The sequence below is a fragment of the Varroa destructor genome, unplaced genomic scaffold (assembly GCF_002443255.2).
Source record: "Varroa destructor unplaced genomic scaffold, Vdes_3.0 BEIS01000006.1, whole genome shotgun sequence".
Taxonomy (NCBI): domain Eukaryota; kingdom Metazoa; phylum Arthropoda; class Arachnida; order Mesostigmata; family Varroidae; genus Varroa; species Varroa destructor.
Window position 1 is genome coordinate 4,969,805 of NW_019211459.1, and position 26,002 is coordinate 4,995,806.

General features: G+C 44.1%; 2 protein-coding genes and 1 long non-coding RNA gene across 3 annotated transcripts in view; 2 read left to right on the forward strand and 1 right to left on the reverse strand.

The window, feature by feature from the left end:
* Nucleotides 1-1,160: 1,160 nt before the first annotated feature.
* Nucleotides 1,161-24,853, reverse strand: LOC111253409 (uncharacterized). Its single transcript, XR_002674634.2, has 3 exons — nt 24,321-24,853; nt 2,198-2,417; nt 1,161-1,442 (listed from the first exon to the last, which is right to left on the reverse strand). It is a non-coding gene; the product is annotated as an uncharacterized LOC111253409 (long non-coding RNA).
* Nucleotides 15,324-26,002, forward strand: part of LOC111253407 (uncharacterized) — a 51,473-nt gene continuing 40,794 nt past the window's right edge. The window contains exon 1 of the transcript XR_002674631.2: nt 15,324-15,904. The gene's annotated coding sequence lies outside the window, so the exon portion shown is untranslated. The remainder of the gene's footprint in view (nt 15,905-26,002) is intronic.
* LOC111253402 (uncharacterized) lies at nt 15,899-20,810 on the forward strand. Its single transcript, XM_022812733.2, has one exon. The coding sequence runs from the start codon at nt 17,103-17,105 to the stop codon at nt 18,438-18,440; it is 1,338 nt and encodes a 445-aa protein (XP_022668468.1). The 5' UTR covers nt 15,899-17,102; the 3' UTR covers nt 18,441-20,810.

A 26,002-nucleotide genomic window follows, 5' to 3' on the forward strand; every position in this document is an offset into this window, starting at 1 on the left:
TGTTCTCTATAGCGACCCGCTTGCTTCCTCCTTTTACCCCTTATTTCCCCGGTTCTTAGTCGCCGGTCGCTCGTGGGTTGCCTCTCTGGTCAGGGATCCTTTCTTTCCTTAGCCACGTCTACGGAGACAGAGAAATGGGTCCATGCGATAAAGGGAAAGTAGTACTAGTAGTCCTAGGGCGAAAGGAAATGCGTGATTCGAAATCCGGAAACTGAAACACTTCGTCGTTCTCGTTTTCTCCTACCCCTACTCTCCGCCAGTTCTATCCCCCTTACTGTTGCTTCCACTCGGTCTCCAGCTAGCTGCCGTTGTAGCTGTTGTCGACGATCCTCGCTTGCACGTGTGCGCTCTACTCTCCTCGGTGGATCGCCTTCAAACCTCTATTTCAGCGAAGCTAACGTCGGCACGTCGGCGTCGGAAGTCAAAAGGACGAGCGGCTGGCTAGCAGGCTGGCTGGCTGGCTGGCTGGAAGGCACCATGCAGAAGCAGCAGGCCGCGTTTGTGATAACCGTCCCCCATAGCCGTGCTGAAGGAAGCAAGGGAGCAGCCTGATCTTACAAGCAGGAAGGCAGTGCAGCTCGGGCAACGCCTGCTGTCATCTCGGTCTCTCTATTGGCAACGTTCCAGCCGTCCCTTCCCCCTCCCGCCCTCGCTTCGCCTCGCCTCACCTCTATCGTGGTCACCGATATTGTGGTGTTACAATTGAAGAGTACAGGGAAGCAAAATGTGTAAAATGTAGTTTCGTGACCTTCATTAAAATTCTTAAGACGTCTTACCGTCTCGATTACAGATAGCTGTTAACGCTGAGCAGCGTTGATCGGGAAAGCAGTAGCAGCAGCCATGTCGTAGGAGCACCCGCATTGGAGCGAACCCGCCTGCGGTGGACTTGTTCCTGATCAGTTTGTTACAATAAGCGCAGCTAGGAAAGCCCTCCTTAGATGAGATGTGTAGGAGCGTATGGAACTGTAAGCAGCAACCTCTGGTCGCTCTTCATTCTCCAGGATAGTGGGGGACTACAGATTGGGTTTCCTCATCCGAGAAGATGACCTTAATACGTTCCCTGTCCCGTGTTTTTTCGACGGTTTCGTGATCGCCTACAACGAGACGTGTTCAGGAAAGCTAGACAAAGGAAAGGAAACTCGACAAGCCGCATTTTTGGCAAGAGTGGAAGGTTAAGGCGTTCTCGGCATCCTTTCTAAGCTTAGCTTCATTAAGCGATAACCTCAATAAAAGTACCTTGCGTTAGATAGGTAAAAGCGCAAACTGAAGCATCAGATAAAGGTGTTTTTTTTTTTTTCAATGAGAACCGGCTGGTATTTTAAATAAGTGCTTTTAAAACAAATTTCATTCGTATAATAGTGCTTGCTTTGCGTTAATCGATGCGACCCATACGGCGCTTTTCCGCTTGTATGGCTTCTCATGGCGGCACCTGAAGAATCATTCTTAGAGAGCAAATAGAGAAAAAAATTTTTAAAAAGTTGAGGTAAATGTTCGTATTCCATGTAGAGAGTTGAACCGTAAATATTCATTAAGTTGAGAATTTAGAGTAAGTTGAATTGGAAGTAAACCGCTTTGTTTCGCCCTTCAGTAGGGCAAAAAAATATCAAAGCAATCCACATATGAGAGAATAATCCATCAGTAACTGTCCATAAATTAGTGACTGAATCATTAATTTGCTTGTTATATGATCTACGCGATATGTATATAAACCGGATGCTATTCAGAGAGCCCAAAGCCGATGGCCATCTCAAATTTAAAATTAAAACTACAAGCCACTAATTAGGCTAACGACTATATATTTATGATAGATCTTTCAAACGATTTACGCTCTTTACTGGTAGTATAAGCACGGGTTGAGTCGTTCCCGTCGTGCGGGGGGTTCTGTGCAATAAAAAAAAATTTTAATTGCTTTAGTAGAGGAGTCGACCATCTGAGTGGTCTGACGCTGCTACTACAGCGGCTGGTAGTTAGCACTTAGTGGATCATTTACTATTTTATGCTGCTTTGCAGCACGCATCGGTGTCTCGAGGCGAAAAAGCCCCGGCAAGTAAGCAGCAAGCTGCGTGTGACCGTGTGTGTATGTTTGAAATAGGGGTTACCTCTATTGCATTCGGAATCAACCTCACCGTACCCTCATCTAACACCTGCACCCTCTACCCTAGGGAAAACACAGTTCACCATTATAGCCTATTACAACCTTGCAGAGGGCGGTTCATCGGGCCTACTCGCCAGCTTACATCCCCCTTTTTTTCGTCCATTCCATTCTTCGCCACAGATGATGGTCGTCGTCGTCGTCGTCGTCGTCGTCGTCGTGTTGAGGGTGCGCTATTGCCTTTCAGCGTACATGTGCGTGTTGCTTTTTTGCATCGACCCAACCACAACGGCCAACGCTGCTATGCACCTCGAGTCCCATACACCTAAATGAGACAACATAGAATGAGCTATCGTATCGGTGTGTACACACGATGAGGCGCGATTTTCGTAGTGCATTATTTACCACTGCTTCTACTACTCTTACAGTCGCTAGTAGTGATGCAGTAGGAAGTCTCGGGTAGGTCTAGCATGAAGACATCCATACCATAATAAAGGGCAATCATGATTAAAACCAGGCGCCAGGGAATTCGAGGTGATCTGGGGATCGACCGCTGAATAACTAATAAAGGATTTTTATTTTTTCAGACTATTTGAGGTGGAATATAGATATTATGGGGGATAAGTATTAATTTCGTATTGCGTCAATGATGGGCTTATTCCTGGAACATACCTAACAGAACTGAGCGGTATGCGTAACGCTTAACTGCATTTTCAGTAACTTCAGTCAAAACTCATGAAGTCATTTTGAACGTCGATCCTGTTTTAATGGTCTCCAAAAGCAGTGAGCTCTCTCGATGATCCCCCTCTACGATAGATGTAAATAGACAATGCGCTGATGATCACAAAGACAGCATCCATCGACAGTATTACTAGGTTGGTCAAACCTGTATTATAGCGTCCAAAGCAAGCACTAAAGCTCAACTAGAGAATGAGGTATGTATATAACCACTATTATAATAATGTTAACTTCGTTGAGAGCGAAGAGTCAATTTTTAACTTTGTTACTCGTGTACAATGTTACCCTAAAGTTAGCCGGTGCTCGAGGAGGAATTCAGTCAGCAAGTTTGATGAACGTACGATCAAGCGTCTAAGTGCTAACATTTCTGCTGATTGCATTCGGTTTGCGAACGCGCGTGCGTGCGTGCGTGCGTGCGTGCGTGTGTGTGTATAAGCCCTATTGGAGCCAGGAAGAGGCTAAGGGGTACGCTAGGCAAAAAGCTGTTGACTCAGAATTGGTAGCACAGTGCAAATGCTTCTATGTAAAAAAGTGTGAAGATGGGGCAAAGCGTCAATCGCCAACGAATCGTTGAGTTTATTTGGTGGGAGAGAAGCATCAATTGCATTGGGCTCGAGGTCGAAGGAAAACAAAGAAATGAGAGACAACCGTAGGAGTTCATATATGAAAACCTGACCACCGGTCGCATCTCTCAATGCGCGAGTGTGTATAGTATCCAGCCTGTGCCGATAGTTTAGCGATCACAGACGTGCAGCACTTGCTTCCTTATTTTTAGTGAGAACCGATCAAATAATAGATTGTTTTTTTGTTTATTTCAAAGGATAGGGATAGCGTTAGGCAGGTATTCGCGACAAACAAAGATATCTATCGTTCAGCATATTTTCATTAGACCTTTTTTGTCGTGACGGATTTTTACAGTTGTAAAAAATTCGTGCCACGAAAAATTGTACGTGACGAAAACGAAAAAAGGAGAACGTTAGGAAATAATCAATTCAATCCCAATTCATACAATGGCTAGGTTGTTTCGCTGAGGATTTTCCAAAAAGGTTAAAGTGTAATATTTAGACGAGCATTACGTTGATTTATCGGCATTGATAAGCTTGTCGATCTCCAAAAATAGTGATGCTTTCCTTTTTAAAGTAGATGGTACCTTTTGATATCTAAGACAGAAAATTCATTTGCTCTTCGTCAACGGGCATTTACTTTGCAAACAAGCAGTTTGGCAGGCAATACATTACGCTTATCTTAAGATTAAGCTCTTTTCGTAGAAATAAGTGATCCGTGAAAAACGACGCGATTCGGTGACCGAGGCACGAAGTAAACGAGATGGTCTAAACAAAAAGGTCACTTTACTCTTCCTGCAGAGCTAAATAGAATTTTCCTAGCTCCCGCCTTCACTATAAATAGCGTAACGTAACGCCCAACAATAAATTTAATGATAATTTTCGTCTCGTTGTTGCCTTTTCCGCATCTAAGACGCTAACTTTCCTCGATAACGAGTGCTTCCACCGAGCAAACAGTGGTCAATGTAAACCGCCCTCCAATAGCGTCAATAGTTAATAACGTTAGGGCAATTCGATAAACTTGCAAACGTTTGGGTGCAGGTAAAAAAAAATCAAAAGAAGTTTAGATAACAATGTAACTCTTGCTAGCTTCATCGCGTCATGTGGACGTACGCCGACCGCGACCTCGTGCAATATTTCAGAAAGGTATACTTCTAGCTACGAGGTTGTGTAAAGGCAAACACAAAAGGAAACAAAGTTCGGCCTCCAGTCAGACGTGTACTTCAAATAGTTGATGCCTGTGCTATCAGTGCTCGTTGTGAAGTTATCTCCTCCTATTGATATATTCATTTTATCAATACTGTACAGAATAACAGCTAGAGTTTCTATCATGTGACTTTTAAATAAGCTTATAGATAAGCACGCGTCGCCGTATTCGCCAAGTGTCCGTCCCGGAGTGACGCGCGAGACGCACTATCAACAGTAAAAATCATACTCCAATTATGTTAATAACAGAAAAGACGCCTAGATCCAAAATTTGTGTCATATGGTTATATAACGGCACTTGGGAAGGGGCCAGACTCATTACGACGAGGACATATTTAATATCGGCTGTTCACTTCCAACTATCAGGCGTCGGCAAACATATTAAACTCGATCTCGATGTCTTCGTCACAATTTGCATATAATTTTGTCTTCTTTCCAATCACCGTACCGCGCCTGCTGTCTCCGAGGCTATCGATGAAATATGTACGACATATGGGTACGTACGTGCGAATACACGCATATATATATATATACCGCCAGACGGTACCTTTTGCTTAATCGTATCGGCGACATTTCTCCACCTGGCGTCATTTGAGTGAAAGTTACCATAACCGCCTTACCAGGCCTTCCCTATCACCAGATATTATAAGTGAACAGGTAAAAATATGAGTATTTATTTCGGACAGAGATGTAACGTCAGATTCCTGGGATAGACGAAACGGGTAAGAAGCGATCCTTGTCAGCGTATTGAAAAGAAAACCACCGTGAGTTCATATTTTTGATAATAGAAGTTGTTATGAGTGTTTTTAGAGTAACACACCGCGGTATGAAGAATAATGTATGTTGTAAGGCGCAGTATATAGAACGACTCGTACGACCTCGTTCTTGATTGTAATCGCCTTCGATCAGGTCTTAGACTTACTTTCTGAGACATGTGAAGTTGGTTCAGTCACTAAAGATTGCCAACGGCTTCTTTTTACCATAGAGGACATTTTTGGAATTGCCATCATAGAGGACATTGTACGTAAGCAAGCTGATTTGCTCGAATACTACCGATAATTCAATCACGAAGTAAAGAGCAGGCGTTCCAATCGGCAGGCAACACCTTTGCTAGGACGCTTCTTTGCCCTATCGGGGCTTTTTCTTCTTGTTTCGATAGCGTCTGCGGTGGTTCTTGCAGACCTTCCACTCGTGCTTCACAGTCTTTTTACCCAGCGACTCAAGAAAGAACCCACTGAATCGGAAGTCCCCGGCTTTCTGACCGACTCTGTGTAAGTCTACTTCACCTATGAGCACCTTAACAGTCGTCCATTCTTAGGGTTGTTTACTCATGGACTTTAATTCAATGAGGGTGTTGGCCCGCCATCTTGTATTGTCTCCTATAACGTGCACCAGTAGTAAGTTCACTGTCAATCAAGACGAGCCAATAATGAGCCACGAATAAAATATTAAAACGCAAGTCAAATATCTGTGGTGATCAACGTGTATTTGCTAACACGTTCCTTCTTTAAGGTCAACACAACTGGCGATCAAATAGATTTGGTTGTTTTTTAAATTTATTTTATTCGCCCAAGAATAATATAGAAGCTGCATTTTCTTTTGGAACAAGGAATATCGATAATAATGCGAAATAGAAACAACTCGCGTCTGACCTGCTATCATCAACGTAACGGCAATTGGGATCAGGGAACTGAATCTAGCGTTTGTAAGATTGGCAGAGGTGCTCGCTTCTGAAGTGTCTTTCGGTCGTCACCTGCTCGAGGTGGTGGGATACGGGAATTGGCAACGGGGTTCAGTCGCGCGTGACCTTAAAATGTTCGCTCCTCACGACCCTTCGGTTAGCCCCAAGAAAAGTTTACCTCTTCGTATGGTTCTGCTTAGGGCAAAAGAGAGATAAGCCTTGCTAGTAAAAAGGCCATTTCAGCGCCCGGTTTGTTCTTTTACACACGAACATATCTGATGGCTGGGTCTTAAGACAAAAATGTTTTGAACTGTTATTTTTGACGCCTCGAGCTACACTAAACAGCTTGGAGAGGTTGACTATGCTTACAGGAGTGGCAAACGTATTTCATTTATACTGAACACAGCCAATCTAAGAGACAAGGTTACTATATAAAATTCCTAATGTGTATATATATATTGACACCAACATTTTCTCAGATAGACATAGCATGTTTTGCTTAAAGATCGCGTTTTGACTTGACAATTGAGCGAATAAGAACCTTGTTCCTGCGTTTTTTATATTGACTCATCAAGTTTTTTTGGATACGCATGGCTTTTCAGCTTCGCGTACGTGTAAATGTGTATATTTATTCTACTTATGGCTGCTAGATAAACAGTTATTTTTTGTTGTTGCATAGTTCATGGTTGATGTCAATATTTATCAGACTTGAGTTTACCCCTGAAATTGTCACTTATTCACAACTGAATCTCATATTTTCGCTAACGGCAAATATTTGTCTTTTTCTTTTATGCAATCACTTGAATAAGTTGAGCTGTATAAACTTGCGCCTGAATGACTCCAACTGCAATCGAATCGCACAAGCTAACTTGAAATTTGCTGACTATGACCGCGAATCGACCGGGTTCAGTGCTCAGGAAATCACATAATCAGTCTGCTGCAACGTTTACTTATCGGCAGAATTCGTGTCTCACAAAGCAAAACGCCATTAAGTTAAGTAAGCCTAGCTCGTCCCGTACTAACTTTGCGGAGTCAAACGTGGACTCAGACGTAGTCCGAATTTTCCATGTAGTCTACAATGAAAGTATACAGTTTGATTTACCCGATTCTGAAAAAAGGAAAAAGCACAGTACCCAAGTGTATCACCTAGCCTATGCCTAATTGAAATAGCCAGGCCTATTGGCCCTAACTTTGGTTTCTCGGTATTCTCGGGGCCAAGGTCGCTTCCTTCTTTGCCCATGTCGTAGCCACAGCCAGGCGTCCTCGTACGGTCAGTTTCTCTTATAAGACCTCCCTAATCTCGATTTCGTATTAGTTTCGCCTCAGTCCTGCTTGCTCTCACCCTCTCCCTTCCTCTCGCTTTTTCTTTTGACGCGGTTAAATCTCGTACTGACTCCGGTACAGTTATTCGACTTCAGCAATAACTCCTCGCTCAGGCCAACGCACTCAATCGCACGGAAGGAGTTCGCGAATATTCGCATTGAAACTGGCTGGCGGATTCAGAAGCGGGTCAGACTCGACATAAGCCAGGTCAGCTTGCCCTGTCGCCCTTAGAACCCGAACTAAATCCTTCGTTCCTTTTCTTTGCTCTGGTCGCCTTTCGATTTGGATCTGGGTCGGTGGCTGGCTATGTCCATAATGTGTATCTCCATGTCTGTGTGCGCGCGCCACTATTTATGGATATAACTTGTAATAAATGTCCTCAACAGAAAAGGGAAAAAAACAGATTAGAGAGGAAACGCAGCAATAGCGAAGTCCGGCTCCAGTCCCGCACCCACTGGGGCTACCGGAGTGCTACGAGATTTCTCGAGTCGAGAGGTATTTTGGGGCTGCGAGAGCTGTGGAGGGATGAACGGAACACACTCGTGTCATATAGAAACAGTGCGCGATGGGGGTGGTCTACGGGGGTCGCCTTTGAGTCTGCTGCCGCTGCTGCTACCTTAAGTCGCGACGCATGATGGGATAGACCGAAACACGAAGGGGTCGTTGAGTTCAAGTGTTGCTGAGATTGAATTCACGTTTTCACTTCTCGTCAGTGGAACAGAGACCTCCACGACGAGAAAATAGACGCAGGGAATTTTCACGGAGCCGCAAAGGAGCTCATTTCGTCTTCTACGTCGACTAGCTAGCCGGTGATACAAAAAGGTCTGATTTTTTCAGTTATAAATAAGCCAAAAAAGTCCTACCAAGGTTAAAGAAAACGTTGAAGCTCTGGGCACGGACCTGTCTTACTGCTATGCTCATTGGGGTTTGGCCAGTTTCACCTGCAACTGCGCGAGACGTAATTCGTAACGTCAACGTAGCCACCGCTTTCGGTTGAAATAAAAACAGTTACGTCTTCGCGATGGCTCTTGTGCAAAAAATTTACATTATTAAAAGGGTTCATGTTTTCAATGACTTGAAGGGATTATAGAAGTATTTTATATTCTATGCTTGCAAAGATGTATAAACGACTAGAATAATAGCAACAAACTGAATTTTCTCCATTTTTCCATCTTGATTTTTTCGCCATCTTATTGTTTCGCTGTCATTTGTGGAGATTGTTTTCCTATATCTATGACTACATAACTTCCGGTGCGCGTTTTTCTTTAAAAGCGGCTACGTATACTGCTTTTATAAATGTATAAACAAGAGCTTGCAGCTCGGTAAATCATACAGAACAAGGTAAACATTTGGCATTGACAAAGTTCTTGATACACTCGATTTTATTCGTATAAAAACGAAGTTGTTAGTAAACCCCGATGCGAGGTAGATAAATTATGAGACATTTTCTGAAACGCACAGTCAAATCTCTTAAATTTATTTTTAAAATTCTACAGAACCTCATATATATTGAACAGCCTCATCTGTGAGGAGCTCTCTATATATGTGCGATCTATAAATTAGCCATATGGACATTTTCCTTGCCTAAGGCAATGTGAATTGACCCTTTTGCTCACTAACTTGCAATTCGTAAGTTGCTGTCCCTTCTGTCAAAGTTGACACGCACCATCCCTGAACAATTCAGGGCCGTTATAGTGACAACATGTCACTTTCCAATAGATCTACTTTATACCGTTCACTTCGGCTACGGCATAATCAGTGATACTGTTGCTGTTATCCAGGTGTCGTGCTATCGGATTCGACGCCAGCTTGCATGGAGATCTGGGAACTGAAGGTTTGGCTGTCTGTATTCAACTGCCGGCACAATACTGCTAGGGTGCTTGCCGTTATTCCCTGGCTACCGATAGATGATCCTGAGGTGAATGAAGGATTCGGGTTGTAGAGGTGGGGAAAAAGGTGGTCAGAGGGAAATCTATTGTATACAGGGCGTAGGAAACAATATTGGTCTTTGATCCATCACTATCACGCACTCTAATTGGATGTAAACACAAACAAGCAATGTTGGCCTACTCTTGGCCTTCTATCAAATAGCCAGGCGGAAAAGCTTACGTTACTATGCTTAGCTGGGGTCTGCACAGGGAGAACCGGCCCTCTACCGCCGTCTTCCTCGTGAGCCGTACTGTGGACGATGCAGGGTAGACTGTAAAGTCTGTTCCGCAAAGTCTGCCGGGACGTGCAACTAGTAGGGGCACCGTAGCGGTCTCTGTCTATAGAATATGTTCAAGTGCCTACTGTTTTGTGGGTGTGCGTGTGTAGAACAAACCAGTGGACAACCGGGCCTGTTGTTGTGCTCTATGGGAGCGCGTATCTCTAAACATTAAACAATGGAGATGCGAGTATAGGCTCTAGCCATATTGGGCTGCCAGCTAAGCTATTTGTGGTAAATACAGATAGTGGGGAGCACTGTCCGGAGCAGCGTCACGAGTATTGCGCCTGAGGCGGCTTTTTGGACGAGCTCAACGGAGCGACGGATAGAGGATCTATAGAATGGCCTTTTGCTGGGAAAATGAACGTCGAAGGCCGTATGCAAAGGGGGGTAAGACATCGCGAGCGTTATAGGTGCAAAGTTAGTAAAATATTCTGATTTATAATTATTGGGCTCCAGCTAAGTGAAAAAAGTAATTTGTCTTATAAACCCAAATTGACTCTCCGCTAGAACTGCTTACAGCGTGATATTATCGACGCATCAGTTTTTCCAGCGCTTTATAAAGGTAATCGTCTACTGTGTGTTACGTATGCTATGCATAGCATATGGGGTCATAGTAAACGGCTACGTTTATCTCTTATATCACTTATACTCGCCCTCGTCTAGCGGAAAAGGTACAGGCCACGCTGGAAACTTCAAATGGCAGTCGTCCGAATCCGCAAGCATCCAGATGAACCGATCAACTGCTCATTGCATCTGCGGATTCGTTAGCATTGATTATCCATAAGCTTGTACGCCCAATCGTTCTACTATCAAAAAAAAATTTACAATCAAGAAAATCCATCGACGTCGCTCATTCTAAGCACTGCCTTTGGTCACGGTGCGCGGGCGTATTTTTTGCCTAGAAGTTGTTAACGTAATCTCGAGCGTTTTTCGCCTCAAAAGCTAGCTCACCTTCACATCAGATAGGTTCGACATCGTACTCCCGATGTATGAAACCATGTTGGTACAGCTCGGCTAAGATAAAACATAGTAGGCCCTTTTGGCGTTTGCCCTATTGCTTGTCGTGACATTGCCACCGGAGCATTTCGACGACGTACATTCAGCATCTCTAAAATTCGAGAGGGTGAATTTAAAAAAAGCATCACCTGTCGTCATCGTGTGCCGACTAAAAGTGTACACTGCACATCACAGAAGCGAAGGCGCACATATATCTATGTGGGTATGTATATATACATATATATGTATCGAGAGGAGACAAAAACGCAGATTGGCATCAACTCTAGTAGGCTGGCCTCGTATATGTCAAAGGTGTCTGCTTCAACTCTTTCATATCGTTTCTATCGCAAAAGTCTCGTCTTTGAGCTGCAATTTCGTATGCGTTAGCAATGCCGAGATACCTTCGTCGACCCGTTGAGTGTGTTCTAGAACTTTAGTTCTCTTGCTTCCCTTCAAAATAAGATTAAAATAATCGTGTATATAACGACCTTGCAACCCTAAAACAAGCTCCAGCTGGCATCACGGCAAACTAGACTTTTTTTTGGCCTCCGTTCGTCTATTAATTACTATCCAAATAAACTCGAATATCTTCGAAGTTAGCTAACATGAAGCAGTTCAATGATAAAGACTCAAACAACTATGGTAGGAAAATCAAGGCTCACGTCATAACACTCGGCTCTGTATAATGCTAGTAGTAGCAAAATCGTACGCGATAGATACATCCATCTATCGCTGTCATTTTACCTAAGATTTATCATTGATTTCTGCGTGTCATCTAGGAATATTTTATAAAATTGAGGATCTAAATTGCCTTCGCCTCCTCGGGCCTCAAAGCCAAGATCGAAAATGGCTAAAGAGGAGGTTGAGAAAAATAGGTTGCGATAGAAAGGTTAAAGTCAGATAAAAAGGCTACTTGCTGTGCCAGCCCACACCCCAACTAACCTCCGGCGGACCACATCCTTCGTACGCCTGGAGGCATTTCGCAGCAGCTCCTGTCGCAGTCTGGAGCTGGCTTTGTGCCAAAGCGATGAGTAACTTCTTTCCCCCTTCTGCTCCTACTTGTTCTCCATCCCCTACGTTCCAACACCTGCTGGCATCCGCCTGATTCGCTATGTATGCTAATGCAATAGCGAGACCGGTGGTATTCGTCGAAGCCACTCAGAATCCAAGAAGGAACGAGCCGTAACATCCGCCTAATACGCTTGATGCTACCGTATAGTCTCGAAGCTATCGTTCGATTTTTGACACGCAGCAAAAGGAATGATCAGGGCCGCAGATGATCCAGCCTATTACACATTACGTGAGTAATTAAACTTCTACCTTAACTGCATTACCTTTATATCTGAGGATATTTATTTCCGATCGATGTACTGCGGCCACTATTGGTGAACGTAAGGCGACGTCTCACAAGCTTCCCATTTCTTAAATGAAATATCGAAATGACCCTCCCCACGTATGGGTTGGGTTGTATTGTTTAGATTGAATTTCTTGTACGCGAACGTCATATTGTACCGACACGTTTTATAGATTTTATCCGTAAGGTCATATAGACCGTCACCACACGGTACGATAGTAAAAAAAAGCCGAAAATTACTGCAATTGGTTCATTCATAATTCGATGGCTCATCCAAATATGTTACGTCGCTGTTATGGGGCGAAAACGCTGGGATGAAGTGATCGCTTTTTTTTGACGCTTTATTAGGCGGCGATCTTCATAAGAGACCTATGTAGGGCACTTATTTCGATTTCTGATAGTAGTCTTGCTAGATTAGGTCGACTTCGGGTTTCGAAGTCAACCCTCGTTTACCCCTAGCCAGTGTTTTAGGTTCACTCTTTTCAGCTGCAAGCGAATACGCTAACCCTAATGGTGGTTTTGACATGTTTCGTGCGACAAATTCTTTCGTAGGACATATCGTCTCAGCGAAGCGAACCGATTAATAGTAAAAAAAATCCGTCAAAATGTTGGACACGAATGTATAAAAGAAAGCTAAAGGCACAATGCCCCTCCATTGAAATGTCGAATATCACCTGGTGTAAAAATGTGACATTTTTCCAGGACATCCATTCTGATCTACGCCGACTGCCGCTACGTTATGCAGTTATTAAAATTACAGATATTTTAAGCGTAATTTGTTCTATTTTTTCTAATAGGAAAAAAAACGAGATTATATCATCAAACGTCACAGCGGATAAAAAATGTTCATATCTTGCTTGAGAGCATTCGAAAAGAAATAAATTCCCATTCAGAAATGACTGATGGCTGGGACTCTTGCTGGCCTACGTACAAAGCTGTACATGGCTAAGGAATTACTGAGCCTTTTGCTGCAACAGATGTTGGCCATTGTTGAATGTAAAACAGTTTTCGTACTTTTACGAGTCTATTTGAATCTTACATTTGGGATCTGCTAGTCCAGTTGTCTTTATTAATCAATTAGAGCTCATGACCGATACGAGTCACGCGGTCCCCTGCGGTTCACCTTGTATTGTTCCTTAGATTGTCTGACACTTATATACTTGCAGGTGTTTAACGTGTCATTCCTAGTCATCGATAAAATCCTTCTGAGGAACAAGATTGATTTACACAAGTACTTATATGCATTAGTTATATTACCACTATACTGGTTATCAGTACAATTAATCTAAACGGGTATTTGTCTAAAAATTAAGGAAGTTCGACGCATCGGTACAACCTTTCATCTTCTCTTCTAGTTTAGCGACTCTTGTTCTGTTACCGCAAATAGTGCAGCTCTATCTTCGTACATTTTCCGTTTTTACGTCTACAGCTACTGCCAATGTGCTTTAAGTATACGTGTGCCTTCACTGCCATCTTAGATTGTACCCTTTTACTCATTGTCCCCATAGACGTTCAACTCGCTAGTAGCCCTTGTGGTCTCTGCTCGGTTTTATTACTACGAATGAGCCTGATTCCAGACACAGTCATCAGATCGATGCTGTGAAAGCCTGGATATTGACGGTGGACAGAGGAAGGTGCGGTGCGAACGCTGTGAGGCCGCCTGCCGTCTATTGCGTGATATCGTTTGTGGGCGTCAACCCCATCCTCTTTTTCATGGATGATGGCATGATTATGTTGTGTTTTCCGTTTTGGCAGCAGAGGCTCGTGCTGGTAGAGGGAGAGAGACAACCGGGCAGGGTGGTCGTCTGTTCGCTCGGCCGGTGCGCGATCGCCGTTATCCGATGGCCATCTTGCTCTTGCTACCAGTCGCGCCTACCTCGTGGTGGCCGTCGACAGCCGCGGTGGTCGGTGGCCGACGGCAACGGCCGCGGCAGTCCCGCCATTGGCAAAGTCGCTGTGGCAGAGATAGTAAGAGCGGCAGCAATATCAGCTGCTGCGTCTGGCGGCCTCGACGGCGGGGAGGCGGTGTTTTCGTGGCAGTTGTATCGCTCTTGCTGCAGCGTGCAAACCGCAGCTACCACAATCGGACAAGCGACAGCTACAGATGCAGTATCATCAGTCATAGCAGGCGGTGGCGGTCAGCAGAAACATCGCAGGCTTATGTTGACTTGGCCGGACACGCTTTGACGTGATTGGCCTAGCCTATATTATCTCGCACGCGATCAGGTTCTTTGAGAAGCAGAGGCTTCTTTTGGCTTCCTTGTGGAACGACTTTATCTCGCATCATTAATGATTGTTATCATTGTTATGTCTGAATTTCGTGTTTACATGCAAATCAATTTTGGAGTAATCTCTGGCCAAAATTCAAGATGAAACTCGCAACTTTTGGCCGGTATCCTCGATAGATATCCTTTGATTGCATTTACTCTAGTAATAGTAATTGGAGCCCTGATACTAATAAAAATAATAATGGAGTCGTTTTCGTAAACAGCGCGTTCTTTTTTTGTAGCGTCAGTCTAGTGGTAATATTACGGTGAACCACAGACAACCATTACAATATTAGTAACAGCGGCACCAACAGCAGCTCACAAAGACCTACTAGTTTGCTTTTGCTCCGCGAAAACCGCTAGGCCTACGGAGTCTTGCGAACTTGCGACTTAGCACCTGTCGATAACTTCGGTTCCTTGTTCTTTCCTTGCTCCATTTCCGAAAGGCTTTAGAGGAAGCCCAATGCGCAAACGGTCGTCGCATCGTTATCGGTTCATTCCCAGTGTTCCCAAGCGGCGCCGTCGTCGGGCCGCCGCCATGAGCCAGTACAATTGCCATCGCCATCGGCTTTGCCTGCAGCGGCAATTGCAGCATCGTGGCAGCTACTAGCGCTGCTGCTGGTGACAGCCAGTGGCCGCTAAACGAAGTGGCAGCGATGCTGACGGCCGGGTGATGATGGCCGATCGAGTGCCTCGAGCGCTTCCTCGCGCGTCCGTGCGTTCGTACTTCCCGTGTGTTGGTTTTCCACGGAACGACTACCGAAAGACAGGGCGAGCACGCCGATCAACGCCGTGCTGGGTGGCGGGTTGCCCTCCCGCAGGCTCCGCCCAGCCTCACCCTCTCCCTGTGCGGCGCCGCGGTGACGTCAGCGCCCCGCCTCCGCCTTGTGGCACGGTGATGGTCGTTGCTTCGGTGGCCGGCGGATGGTAATGCAGGCGCAGGCTTCTTGCGCGGGCTTGCTAGGTCCTTTGAGGCAGGGGCCACGCAGAATAGGCAGGCACGTTGCGAAGCCGTGCTGACTAGGCACCTTTTCATGTCGAGCGGCCTGCGGCGACCGATACCACGGTCCGAGGGCTTTACGACGACGAATGTTAGCTGCTTCTGCTAAAGCTGGTGCTGCTACGACTGATGCCTTCTGCAACGTTCCGTTCGATACGTTGCATGCACGCTGCGACAAAAACGACACTATACGCCGTTCGCAATCTGAAACAACGGGACGCTAAGTGCTAGATCTGCATGATGGTCAACGCCACTGGATGAACAACAGTGTCCTGTAGGTATCCTCTCGGTGCCTGCCGTCGTCGCAGTGGTGGTGGTGGCAGTGGACCTAAATTGTGCGTGTGTTCGTTCCCTACGTTCGAGGCGTGGAGCAGGACAACGTTATACGAAAGAGGCAAGCCAAGGAGGGCACGAATGTTGGAATCAACGTAAACTAGAAATGTGTGGACTGCCATATGTGCTACATATCTAGCAGGTGTGTGACGCACGCTAACCGATACTTACACTAAACATCCCTGAAAAAACAGCCACAGCAGAAGCAGCAGCAGAAATAGCAACGATAACAACTTCTACTAGTAAAGCCTTTAACGGGATAAAAAAGACAATGCAATAAGCAAAAATCACGAGTAGCAGGTGACAAATGTTAGTAATCAGCTAGAGTGAATGTTAAAATCAATTGTAGGATATCATCGCAACAGCAGTTATCAAATAGAAAATGCTGTTTTAATCGCTTAGGTAGCGACAAGCAAGCTATCTTTATCGTTCAATATCGGCATGTGAACGATAAGCGAGCTTCAAGCTGGCTTCAGGCCGGATACCCGAGACATTCCAATTCTGTGACAACAACAATAACACGAAAGGTGGTTGATCTAAAAGTGAGTTTATCATCCGCATCCATAGCAGCTACGTGTCTGTATATGTTCTTCCTTGTATATGCATGTGAGTGTAAACTACGTTCAAATCTCTGAGCCTTCATTATAAACAAAGCGAAAAAGGTTGCACTGCCTCGAAAGCCACGTGACCGAATCTGGATCTCTTCTTCTTCAAGGAGTTAACTTGATAACGGAAGCAGTTCATCCAAGTTCAATATATTGTCAGTAAATCACCATTGATCGTCTTCCGTGTGGTTGTTAGGCTCCTTTGGCGCTGCCATTCTCAGATAGAACTTCGACCTGTGAGTTTAACGTTTCACCAGCAGAGATCGGCGTTGTCTTGCCGCTGGCGGCTGTCCTTTCTGCGGCAGAGGCAATCCTGTGGTAGCTCTTGTTATTGTGATTGTGCTGCCGCTGTGGTCGTGTTAAGAGTCAACGGACAGCCGAGAGTTGCGTCGTCGAGCGCGTCGAGCGCCCACCGCGCGGAAGGTGGCGACCCTCGAGGAGCACCCGGTTGCCGGGGTGACGTACCCGCAAAGCCAGAGCAACGCCATCGCCGTTGTGCGCTCCGTCGGCGTAGGTGTCATCACCCCGAACAACAACTGGCTTTGTGCCAGTGATGACGTCTCCGTCATTGCCCCGAAGGCGCCGACCACGTCGCCTGCGCCATTTTTCGACTATTATGGCTCCCTCAGCTGTCATCCGCCGGCTGCTGCGGCAGCAACGACAGCCACAGCGGACACAGACGTAACCAACCCCCATTCCGATGATGATGACACGACGATAGATTCGCTAGATAGAATGGAGGCACCGCCTGGCGGTCATCTAGCCAATACCAATGGCTCGCAACAACAACAGCAGCAGCAGCAGCAGCAGCAGCAGCAACAACATCCCTCTGTCGTTCACCAGATGACTGGAGCCCCATCAGGTCCGACAGCTGCGTACCATCACCCCGGGCCACAAGGGCCGGGAGGCGGCGGCGGTAGCGACTTCGATTTGGATCATCTTGAGGACGTCGTTAAACAGGAAATGGTCCCCGATGCCGATGAGTTTCGCGCCATGCAAGCCCGTTCCGGCGGCAATGCGGGCCAGCAGGTTCTCGTGCTAAGTCAGATGGAGCAGCCGGGTACACCACCAGAAACACCCCCCGACCATCCCGAGGGATTGTTGTGGCTTCAGCAGCAGTCCAACCTTTGCGGAACGGGGCAAACACCTCGGCGAGAACTTCTTGACCTGCGGCCAGAAAATGTTGATGCTTGGGTTCATCTGCAGCGGCGCGATTATCTGGAAGGCTGCCCAGGACAATTGGGCCAGCTTGGTGTACCGGGTGTAGGCAGTGTGGCGATGTCACCCAGAGGCGGACTGATGCCTCAGCATGGCACACATGGAGCGCCAATGGGACAGCACATGATATCCGGCGGGGGGTCACCCCTCGGGCCGGGACAGGCTGTTGGCGGGGGCGGACAAAACGGCGCCGGTGGCCGCGATATCTTGGACGACGACTTGTTGGTCTCGCTGTCTGTGCGCGAACTCAACAAACGCCTCCACGGATTTCCGCGGGAGGAGGTGGTTCGCCTCAAGCAGAAGCGTCGAACTCTAAAGAATCGCGGCTATGCGCAAAATTGTCGCACGAAGCGCCTGGCAAAACGTCACGAGCTCGAGAGCCGAAACCGGCTCCTACAAGCGGAAGTGAACCGATTACGCCAGGAGCTAGAACGGACTTGTCAGGAGCGGGACTTCTACCGGCAACAAATGGCGCTTGGAGGTGGCAGCGGAAGTGCACCGGCCGGAGGACCAGGTGGCAGCGTTGTACAACAGTCTGGCGGCAGTGGGAACACCAGCGGTCCATCATCAGGTGGCAATCAAAACCATTCCACACAGAACGGTCAGCTGATGCTCCAGGGCGGGCCACAGGTGATCCAGCAGACTCGTATGCAACCACACGGGCCCCATGTCGGACACGGCATGGGGCCCACGCATGGGGCTCATCCACCACCGCACCTAGGGCAACATCATGGCCCCACAGGGCACGGCCAGCATGGAGGGCCGGGCGGAGGTCCTCCCCATCAAGGTCATCAGGGCGGATCGCTGTCGAGTGGCGCATCATCATCGCCATCATCACCCGAGTTCTACATGTGATCCCGGCCGCTCTGCAGAATTGCCTGCAGATAAAACTAGATGAAGAGAGGTGAATCTAATATTTTTAGTTGAGTGATGACGATAACGACGACGATGATCATAATGATGCTAGCGTGAAGGCGCTCTCCGACAAACGTCAGCTGAATGGGAACGAGCTAAAGCAAAAATGGTGATTATGGATTCAGAGAGACGGCAGAAACAAAAGGAGACAACTGATCTCAGCGGATGACCAGAGGACGCTTTCTTCATCTTCGAAGTTTTTGCTGAGTGTCATTGATTGGCGAGGACGATGCCGACTGTACATAGCGCGCCATTATAACTTTGAACACATGCGAAACCCGACGGGATGACAACATGACATGATGACGTTACAGACCTATTTCACAGTGTTCATTATACACTCATCAAATAATCACTCAAGCAATCAACGCTGAACCAGCTGAATCAGTCAATCAATCGCAATTCATATACAGAAACATCCCACTAATAATAACAAAGTCAGCGAGCACCAGCCGGACCGAGGGACGCGAATGTAAAGTGCGAAACCGGTAGGTTAGGCCTAGCCGCTACGGAAAAGAAGACTGAACACGGGACGTGAAAATAACACTGCTAAAAAACGCGACCATAGCAACGGCTGAAAATCAATGAGGGAAGTCCGAAGGCATGTTGAAACCTGAAGGGTCTTGAAGAACTCTCAAGAGTGTCGACAGATCGCGGGGGACCTAGGTTCCTCGGGACAGTTCGTATCTATGTGTTCATTCATATGAAGTAAATAGGAGGCAAAATATTTCAGCATGTATTGTACTCTATATGAAAAATTAATAAGTTCTGTTATCAACTTTCTTGGAGAGAAATCCACGAAGAACTGGGGTTTCTTTCATTCCCTGATCCTTCATTAGCAACACAAACATATTTACACATATACATCTATATTACATAGCGTACATCAGCTTGATGCGTCTGTTCCTTGAATGCATATCGATCGAGGAACGAACGAGTGAAATACACGAAATTGACCTCATACAGGCTGCAAGGTTAGTTTTAGCAAAGAGCATTTCATACAGACTTCAGTTAATCTGAGACCCAACAGAAAGCCTATTTTTTTTCTGTTCAGTGGGACGAACGTTCGTGAGGTCAAAAAAAAGTGGTGAAGTTTTAACCGAAACAGGCTAGTTGTCTAACTGAAGTTTGGTCTTTCCGATGCGTAAAGTTGTAATGCTTACCAATAAATCTGTGCAATTAGCCGATCACAGTCAAAATAAATAAATAAATGTTTGACAGTATTCGTGGAACTTCTCGAATTCTAGCCACCGAAAAGTTCCAGCTGAACATTACTTGTAACTAAAAAGAACTTGAAGAGGTCCCGCCCGTGCTAAACTCACTGTTTTGGAGAACACCTCACTGCGTGGTTGCTATTCCCACCGAATTATACCCTCTGTTGTATATGTACTTAGTCTTTGTATTATGTGTCCTGCAGGGCACATTTTTCACACAGAGGAAAATTTAGGCGGGAACTAGACAAAGGTAAATGTCGCAAGCGTGAACGAGACGGTGATTACAAAAAAAAAAAAACATTGACGCATTTGCTGTATTTGCTTCTATATGAATAGGCATTTGAGCACGAAGGTCGAAGCAATGAAAACTATATATATATATATATATATATATATATATATATATATATATATATATATATTCATAACTGTGAGCAGACGGCCTCGGTCAGATCTGGCGGCCATTAATGAAGAAGAGGTTCTCTTTTTGACAAAAGCAGATAAGAGTACCAACTATCAGTAGTCTGCTGATACTATCACAACCGTAAATAATACCAAATGAAAGAGAGACAGCGTATATATATATATATACATATATATATATAGAATACAATGTGCAATAGATAAAAATGGAGAGAGAATTTAGAACGTTTGGGTGCCGACTGCTGATTGCATAGGTGCACTGTAATCTTTACAAGCTGAAATATGGAAGGCAATGAGCGATGTAAAATCGTGCGATTTTCTGGGAATGGTATTGGAAGACTATGGGATAGGGTGGGGTGATCATTTGACTGGGCGGGATTATTTGGGATGTATATAAAGCGCGCGCCGTAAGTGGCGTACTGGGAAGATTTTGGGTACTTTAAGGTGAAGAGGATGGAAGACTGTCGAGGAAAAGAAGACACGCTAACATAATCACCACACGGCGTTACTAATAAACAGAATAATGGTGACAGACGATGCCAGATAAAAAAAAAAAGGTAAAAAGCGGAGAGACGGAAAAGGATGGAGCGGAAATGATAACGAGACCGAGAAAAAGAAAATATCTGCGATAATATATTTGCTTAAATAAAAAAGCAACGTATGTTAAAACCTATTCATGTTAACGCGTTTTCAACTACATAGATATCTAACCCCAACTAAACACTACGTAGTTTTACATTATGGCCAAATTAGTCTCCCATACGGTGAGTCGTAAGTAAGAATTGTAGTTCGTGGAGTTTTTATAAACAAAGATGGCAGAACCATAAAAGATTTCTTCGAAACAAAAGAAACACTGAAATGTGTGTTGATATTTAAACATATATCAATGCGGGATTGTTTGTCAAACACAGGGTATTACAAAAAACTTTTTTTTAAGTGAACCTACGCTCTACGTTAAAGGCGTGTTTTCTAATTATTCTAAACCACAGTTGTCTCTTTACAATGTCGCCTATACCCTTAATGGTCACTTAATCAACAAAAAACCAGTCAGTTTAGTACTTATTCAATTTTGGCTTGCTCGTTACTGAGGTAATAAAAAAAGAAAAATGGATTTTTAATTTTCCTTATTGTTCTTTGTGGCGCCCGATAATAATATCATACCTTCATGTACCTGTGTCTATCTATTTGGAAGAATGCATTGGTGCAATAAACAGCTTGAGGGTTAGATTTATAGGAGCGTTCAGGGCTAGATGTGACGCTTGAAAGTAGTAGTCAAACCTATAAATCAACCTGTTAATATTTGTAGTATGTTGCATAACCTAATCTATGGGACAATATTAATCTTTAGCAGCAATTATAATCTACGACAAACCGGCTACATAAACTTTATAAAGGCTGTTTGTCTAGGAGCGGAGTATTATTTAGACTAAGTGGCACAAATATTGAGAGAATACATTATAATGAACATTTACTAAGACGCGCATCGCGTTATGTTATATAGTTCTAACTGTAACTAGTAAAGTAAAACGTATTGCATCTACGGAAATGTTAGCAATATATAAAAGCTACTATTGGCATGATAATCAAAAGGTTATTTAGACTGTCTTATTAAAATTATTAGGTTGCGCGTTCGTAGTGAGTCACTTCAGGGTACCACGCCTCCAAGGTAATTGCCTCGCTGGTAAACTAGCAGAACAGAATGAATATTATCAGATTTCAGAAGAAATAGTCTACGGTAAATGATAGATACTTCTATAATATTTATGCGCAAGTTATTTAGTGAATTTTTACTAAAAATTATTCTAGAAAGAAAAAATACTAGGTTTAAAATGAAGCCGCGTGCATATAGTGGGCTTGTATCTTATCAACTTTGAAAGAAAACGTTTGCTAAGGCATACTATAGTCTGATACATGTAGACTGAACCTGAATATCTTACGAGCAGTTACGCTTATAACCTGATCTGATTACAGCCTGCTCCAAAGGAGCACACCAGCCTTAAAGATTTCGAGTTTTACGTATGGTATTGCTATTGAGCATTGCTCGAGACGGATGGCCTCTGGCACGAATGAAATACCTCAGATGTTTGTCAAAAAAAACTTTTATTTGTAGTAATAGTATATATCAATTACCGTGAAAGGTTGCTAATACAGAAATTCAATCTGACGTCTAGTGAAATACTTTATTATTATAATTTTTTTTTCCGGTTTTTGTTCAAATGTGTGCGGTATTCTCTGAATAAGGGGAAATAAAATTGTTATCATTGTAAGCACCGAATTTGATTAACGTTCCTTAGGATTGTGTAACTTAACAAGCAATACGGAGTTTACCCTTGGTTGTTGCCGTTTCACAGCATTTATCCGGCCTAGGCAGCGTTGAAGACAGGTCTTATGGAAATTTGTTCTTCGATAAACGCTATGGTAATCTCTTCTCAAATTTGTAGCTATTAATCGCTAAATTTTCTCTATAATAACAGCTAATGTCCGACGATGCTGTTGACGATTTGGAACCGTAACAGTATTCGGTCTTTACGTCGCTTATGTCCATATCGCAGCGTTCCTACATAGGAAACTGCTAAATTACATCTTATCCCAGTTGAAGAATTTACCGAAATACTATACACCTAGGCTCCTACGTCCCACTTGTTGTACGTTCGCGCCCATATACGGATTCGAAAGCAGTGAATTCGTTGGCCATTACTATCTATAAGCCAGTTAAAATCGTAGTTTGTCTATTTTTAATTTTTTCATTACTTATAGCTTTCCGATATCTTGCAGTTGTGAAGATTATTGCACCGTACCATTTAGAAGCCAACTAATAGATAACGTTAAACGTATGGACCATAAAGTGGGGCAGAAGATGAAAAAATTATAAGATGGTGCTTCTTTTAAAATGAATCTATCATTTATATTTTTCGATATGCATTGGTAATATGTAGAACAAGATTTTTCGACCTTTCAAAAAAACACCAAAAAACCCCGTGTGCGATTTTGTCTCGATCGAAGGACGCCCAGTCGCGTCCTGGTTTCCAGCGCACGCGTGGGGATCATCAATGGAAATATAGCAAACTAATAGTAAAACCGTTTTAAGATCAAAGTAACCATCTCTGTTTAATGACGAAACAAAATAAGGCGATCGTGAATGGATGAGCTGTGGTTGAGCACTCTCAGATCGCCTCAGAGATTTATGTCGAGTACTCCATGACCAGTGCGGCACCTGTCTTAAATTCATTCAATCAATCAAAGTCTATTTTTTGAACCCAATTAACTAAATAATACGCTTAACTAAAAATCAATATCTATATATAGAATATACAAGCACAAAAACGGCAGTCATGAATAAGCAGAAATAACAATTGCTGCAAATCATACTGGAGTCCCACACTTATCTGTAAGAGTACCTTGTGCTTTTTATAACATCTAAAATTCAAACTGCAAAGCTCAATTCGCTTCTTTTCCAAGATAACGTCGCCGACAAGATTTGCAGTAGAAGGGAAAAAAAAAGAAAAAGCTGGACATTGTGGACATCGGACTATGTTCCTTTGTGTTATGCGTCTCATTGTCCCTTTTGCTACTACTGCATTCATCTTCCATCTTGGGTTTCGCTATGGGTTCACACAGCATAGCTAGCTGTCTCAATAGGACCTCTTGACTTCCAGCCGTTCGTTTTGAATGGCTGAATTTGTGGTCACTATTGAACAAGCACTATTTGCGTACCCGCGTTAAACCGGGACAACCTTTCCCGTTGCTTTGGAGCAACAATTGCGCGCGACTTTTCAAATGTCTCATTGTAACTATTTCCCCATTGTACGGACACCCTGCAACATCCGATCTGCGTTGTCACATTTTCAGCTAGTTCTTTGTTTTTTCGTTAATGACTGTCACTTTATTAAACTTAGGTAAGTTTATGTGTAAATATTAGAAATGCGAACAGCCAGTCGAATGACAAACATCGCTAAACGAAAATAGGCTACCGGTTAGAGACATATTTGCTTCCAACATCTTACCAAAGAGTTCAATCTAAAGCAAAGTCAATGTTTCTTGCCGGCATCTATATGCTATCTGTTTAATCGTACTAATCTGTTCGCTTAGATCATTTCTTACTTCTATGGAACAAAGGAACAAACTGATTCTGTTCGACTGGTGCACAGAAAGATTTACTTAAACAATTACATCATATTCATACCGTCGGCATGGCGAAGTGTTGCTGATCGTTGTTGCGACGGTCGTTTCCTTCGAGCTGACGCAAACAAGATAAATTAGGGGAAGAGTAAATTTCTTGGATCCATTTTGGGTCCCGAAAATACTCAGTTGTTGAGAACGGGCATGTCACTCCGCTTCTTTTTTAACACCTTCGACGGCACGAAGCGGCTGAAATTCTCACGTGATATTACCACACTTTAGTTCTGTAACGCTTTGGATTATTCTATTGACTTCTTTTTTCTCCAAGGATAAATGTCTAGCCATATACTATGACTCAACGTTGTCATGCGAAAACCAGCTCCAGTACAAAATTCGTTCGAGTGGTCGCTCGCTCGCTCGCTCGCTGAACGGTGTCGCGTACATCTAATCCAAGGTTATACAATCACAGATCGTGTGTGCGTTTTCGTTATTGCGAGTAAATGTTTCGAGATTTGCCTCCGGAACTGGCGTTAAGCGTCGTTCGAAAGGCATCGCTTGAAACAAAGCGTGTCTACGCCCGGTTTCGAACCGCGATCCTCTCACGTATCCCCAAGTTGAGTAGACATACGCGTCGTCATAGAACCATGCTTCATATATATATAACTGGGCACCACGACACATCTAATTTTTCGTGTCGTTTAGAGCTTGTACCTAAGCACCTATAATGTCCCGTTGGCAGTTTTTTGTACCTCTCTTTCCTTCGAAATAATTCTTTACGTGTGAACTTGAAGCTAAAAACAACTGGGCTAGTTGTTTTAAGCAGTAAAAGTCTGTGTGTCGGTGTGTGATGTCACTGATCGGATCTGCAAAAAAATATAGACAAACTATACGTGTACGTTACGTGGCGAAAGCCTTTTTTCGCTTGCGCTCGTCGTTACCCTATGAAACGAGCCGCCAAAGTGATTCATTTGTTTTTTTTTTCAAAAATATGGCCGAAAAAAATATCTGCCATCTTTTTGAAATGTGGGAAATCTAGGTATTATCATCGTTTTTCGTTAGTTCGTTTTTTTTTTTTTTCGTTTTCTTAAAACAGCAGGTACTCGCAGAATCTTTATAAGTGATGTGAAGCGAGGCGCTTTGTAGTTCGCGGAATCAACGGTTATTAAGATTATTTGATAACCTGACCTTGTAATCGTGGAGAATACACACTTTCATCGACAGACCGTGGGAAACGCACACTCCATTGAGGTCAGATAGTAGCCATGGCTACTTTATCGCATTCAAAAGAACAATTATCTTCGCTCTAGGATCCAGTTTAACGATCTTCTTCGAGGATAGTTGAATTCTACTAGATCCAGGTTGAGATTGGAACGACATTATTGGTAATCACTGCCGCAACGGGTGTAACGAACATAAATTTAAGTTCATTACTCTAACGACTCTCATGCTTGTGGGGGAAGTCCATTGCGCCGGATAGATTTAAGCGACGATGAAAAATATAATAATAAAAAACAACACGTTTATCTTAATACTAACGACCTATGAAATAACGTCAAGGTGCCAATGATCAGAGAAAACGCATCGATATACCTAGGAAAAATATTGAACAATTAAAATTCCCACTTTCTAAACTAGCTTCGTCGTATCATACGTTCAATGTTCCTACAAGAGTTACACAAACTGAGTTACCTTTTTTCAACTCAAGCGCGTTTTGCGTATAGTGACGATATCAAGTATTGCCGATTT

Excerpts from the sequence above, each read along its gene's own strand:
- LOC111253402 (XM_022812733.2), top strand. The coding sequence starts at position 17,103 with ATGGAGGCACCGCCTGGCGGTCATCTAGCCAATACCAATGGCTCGCAA.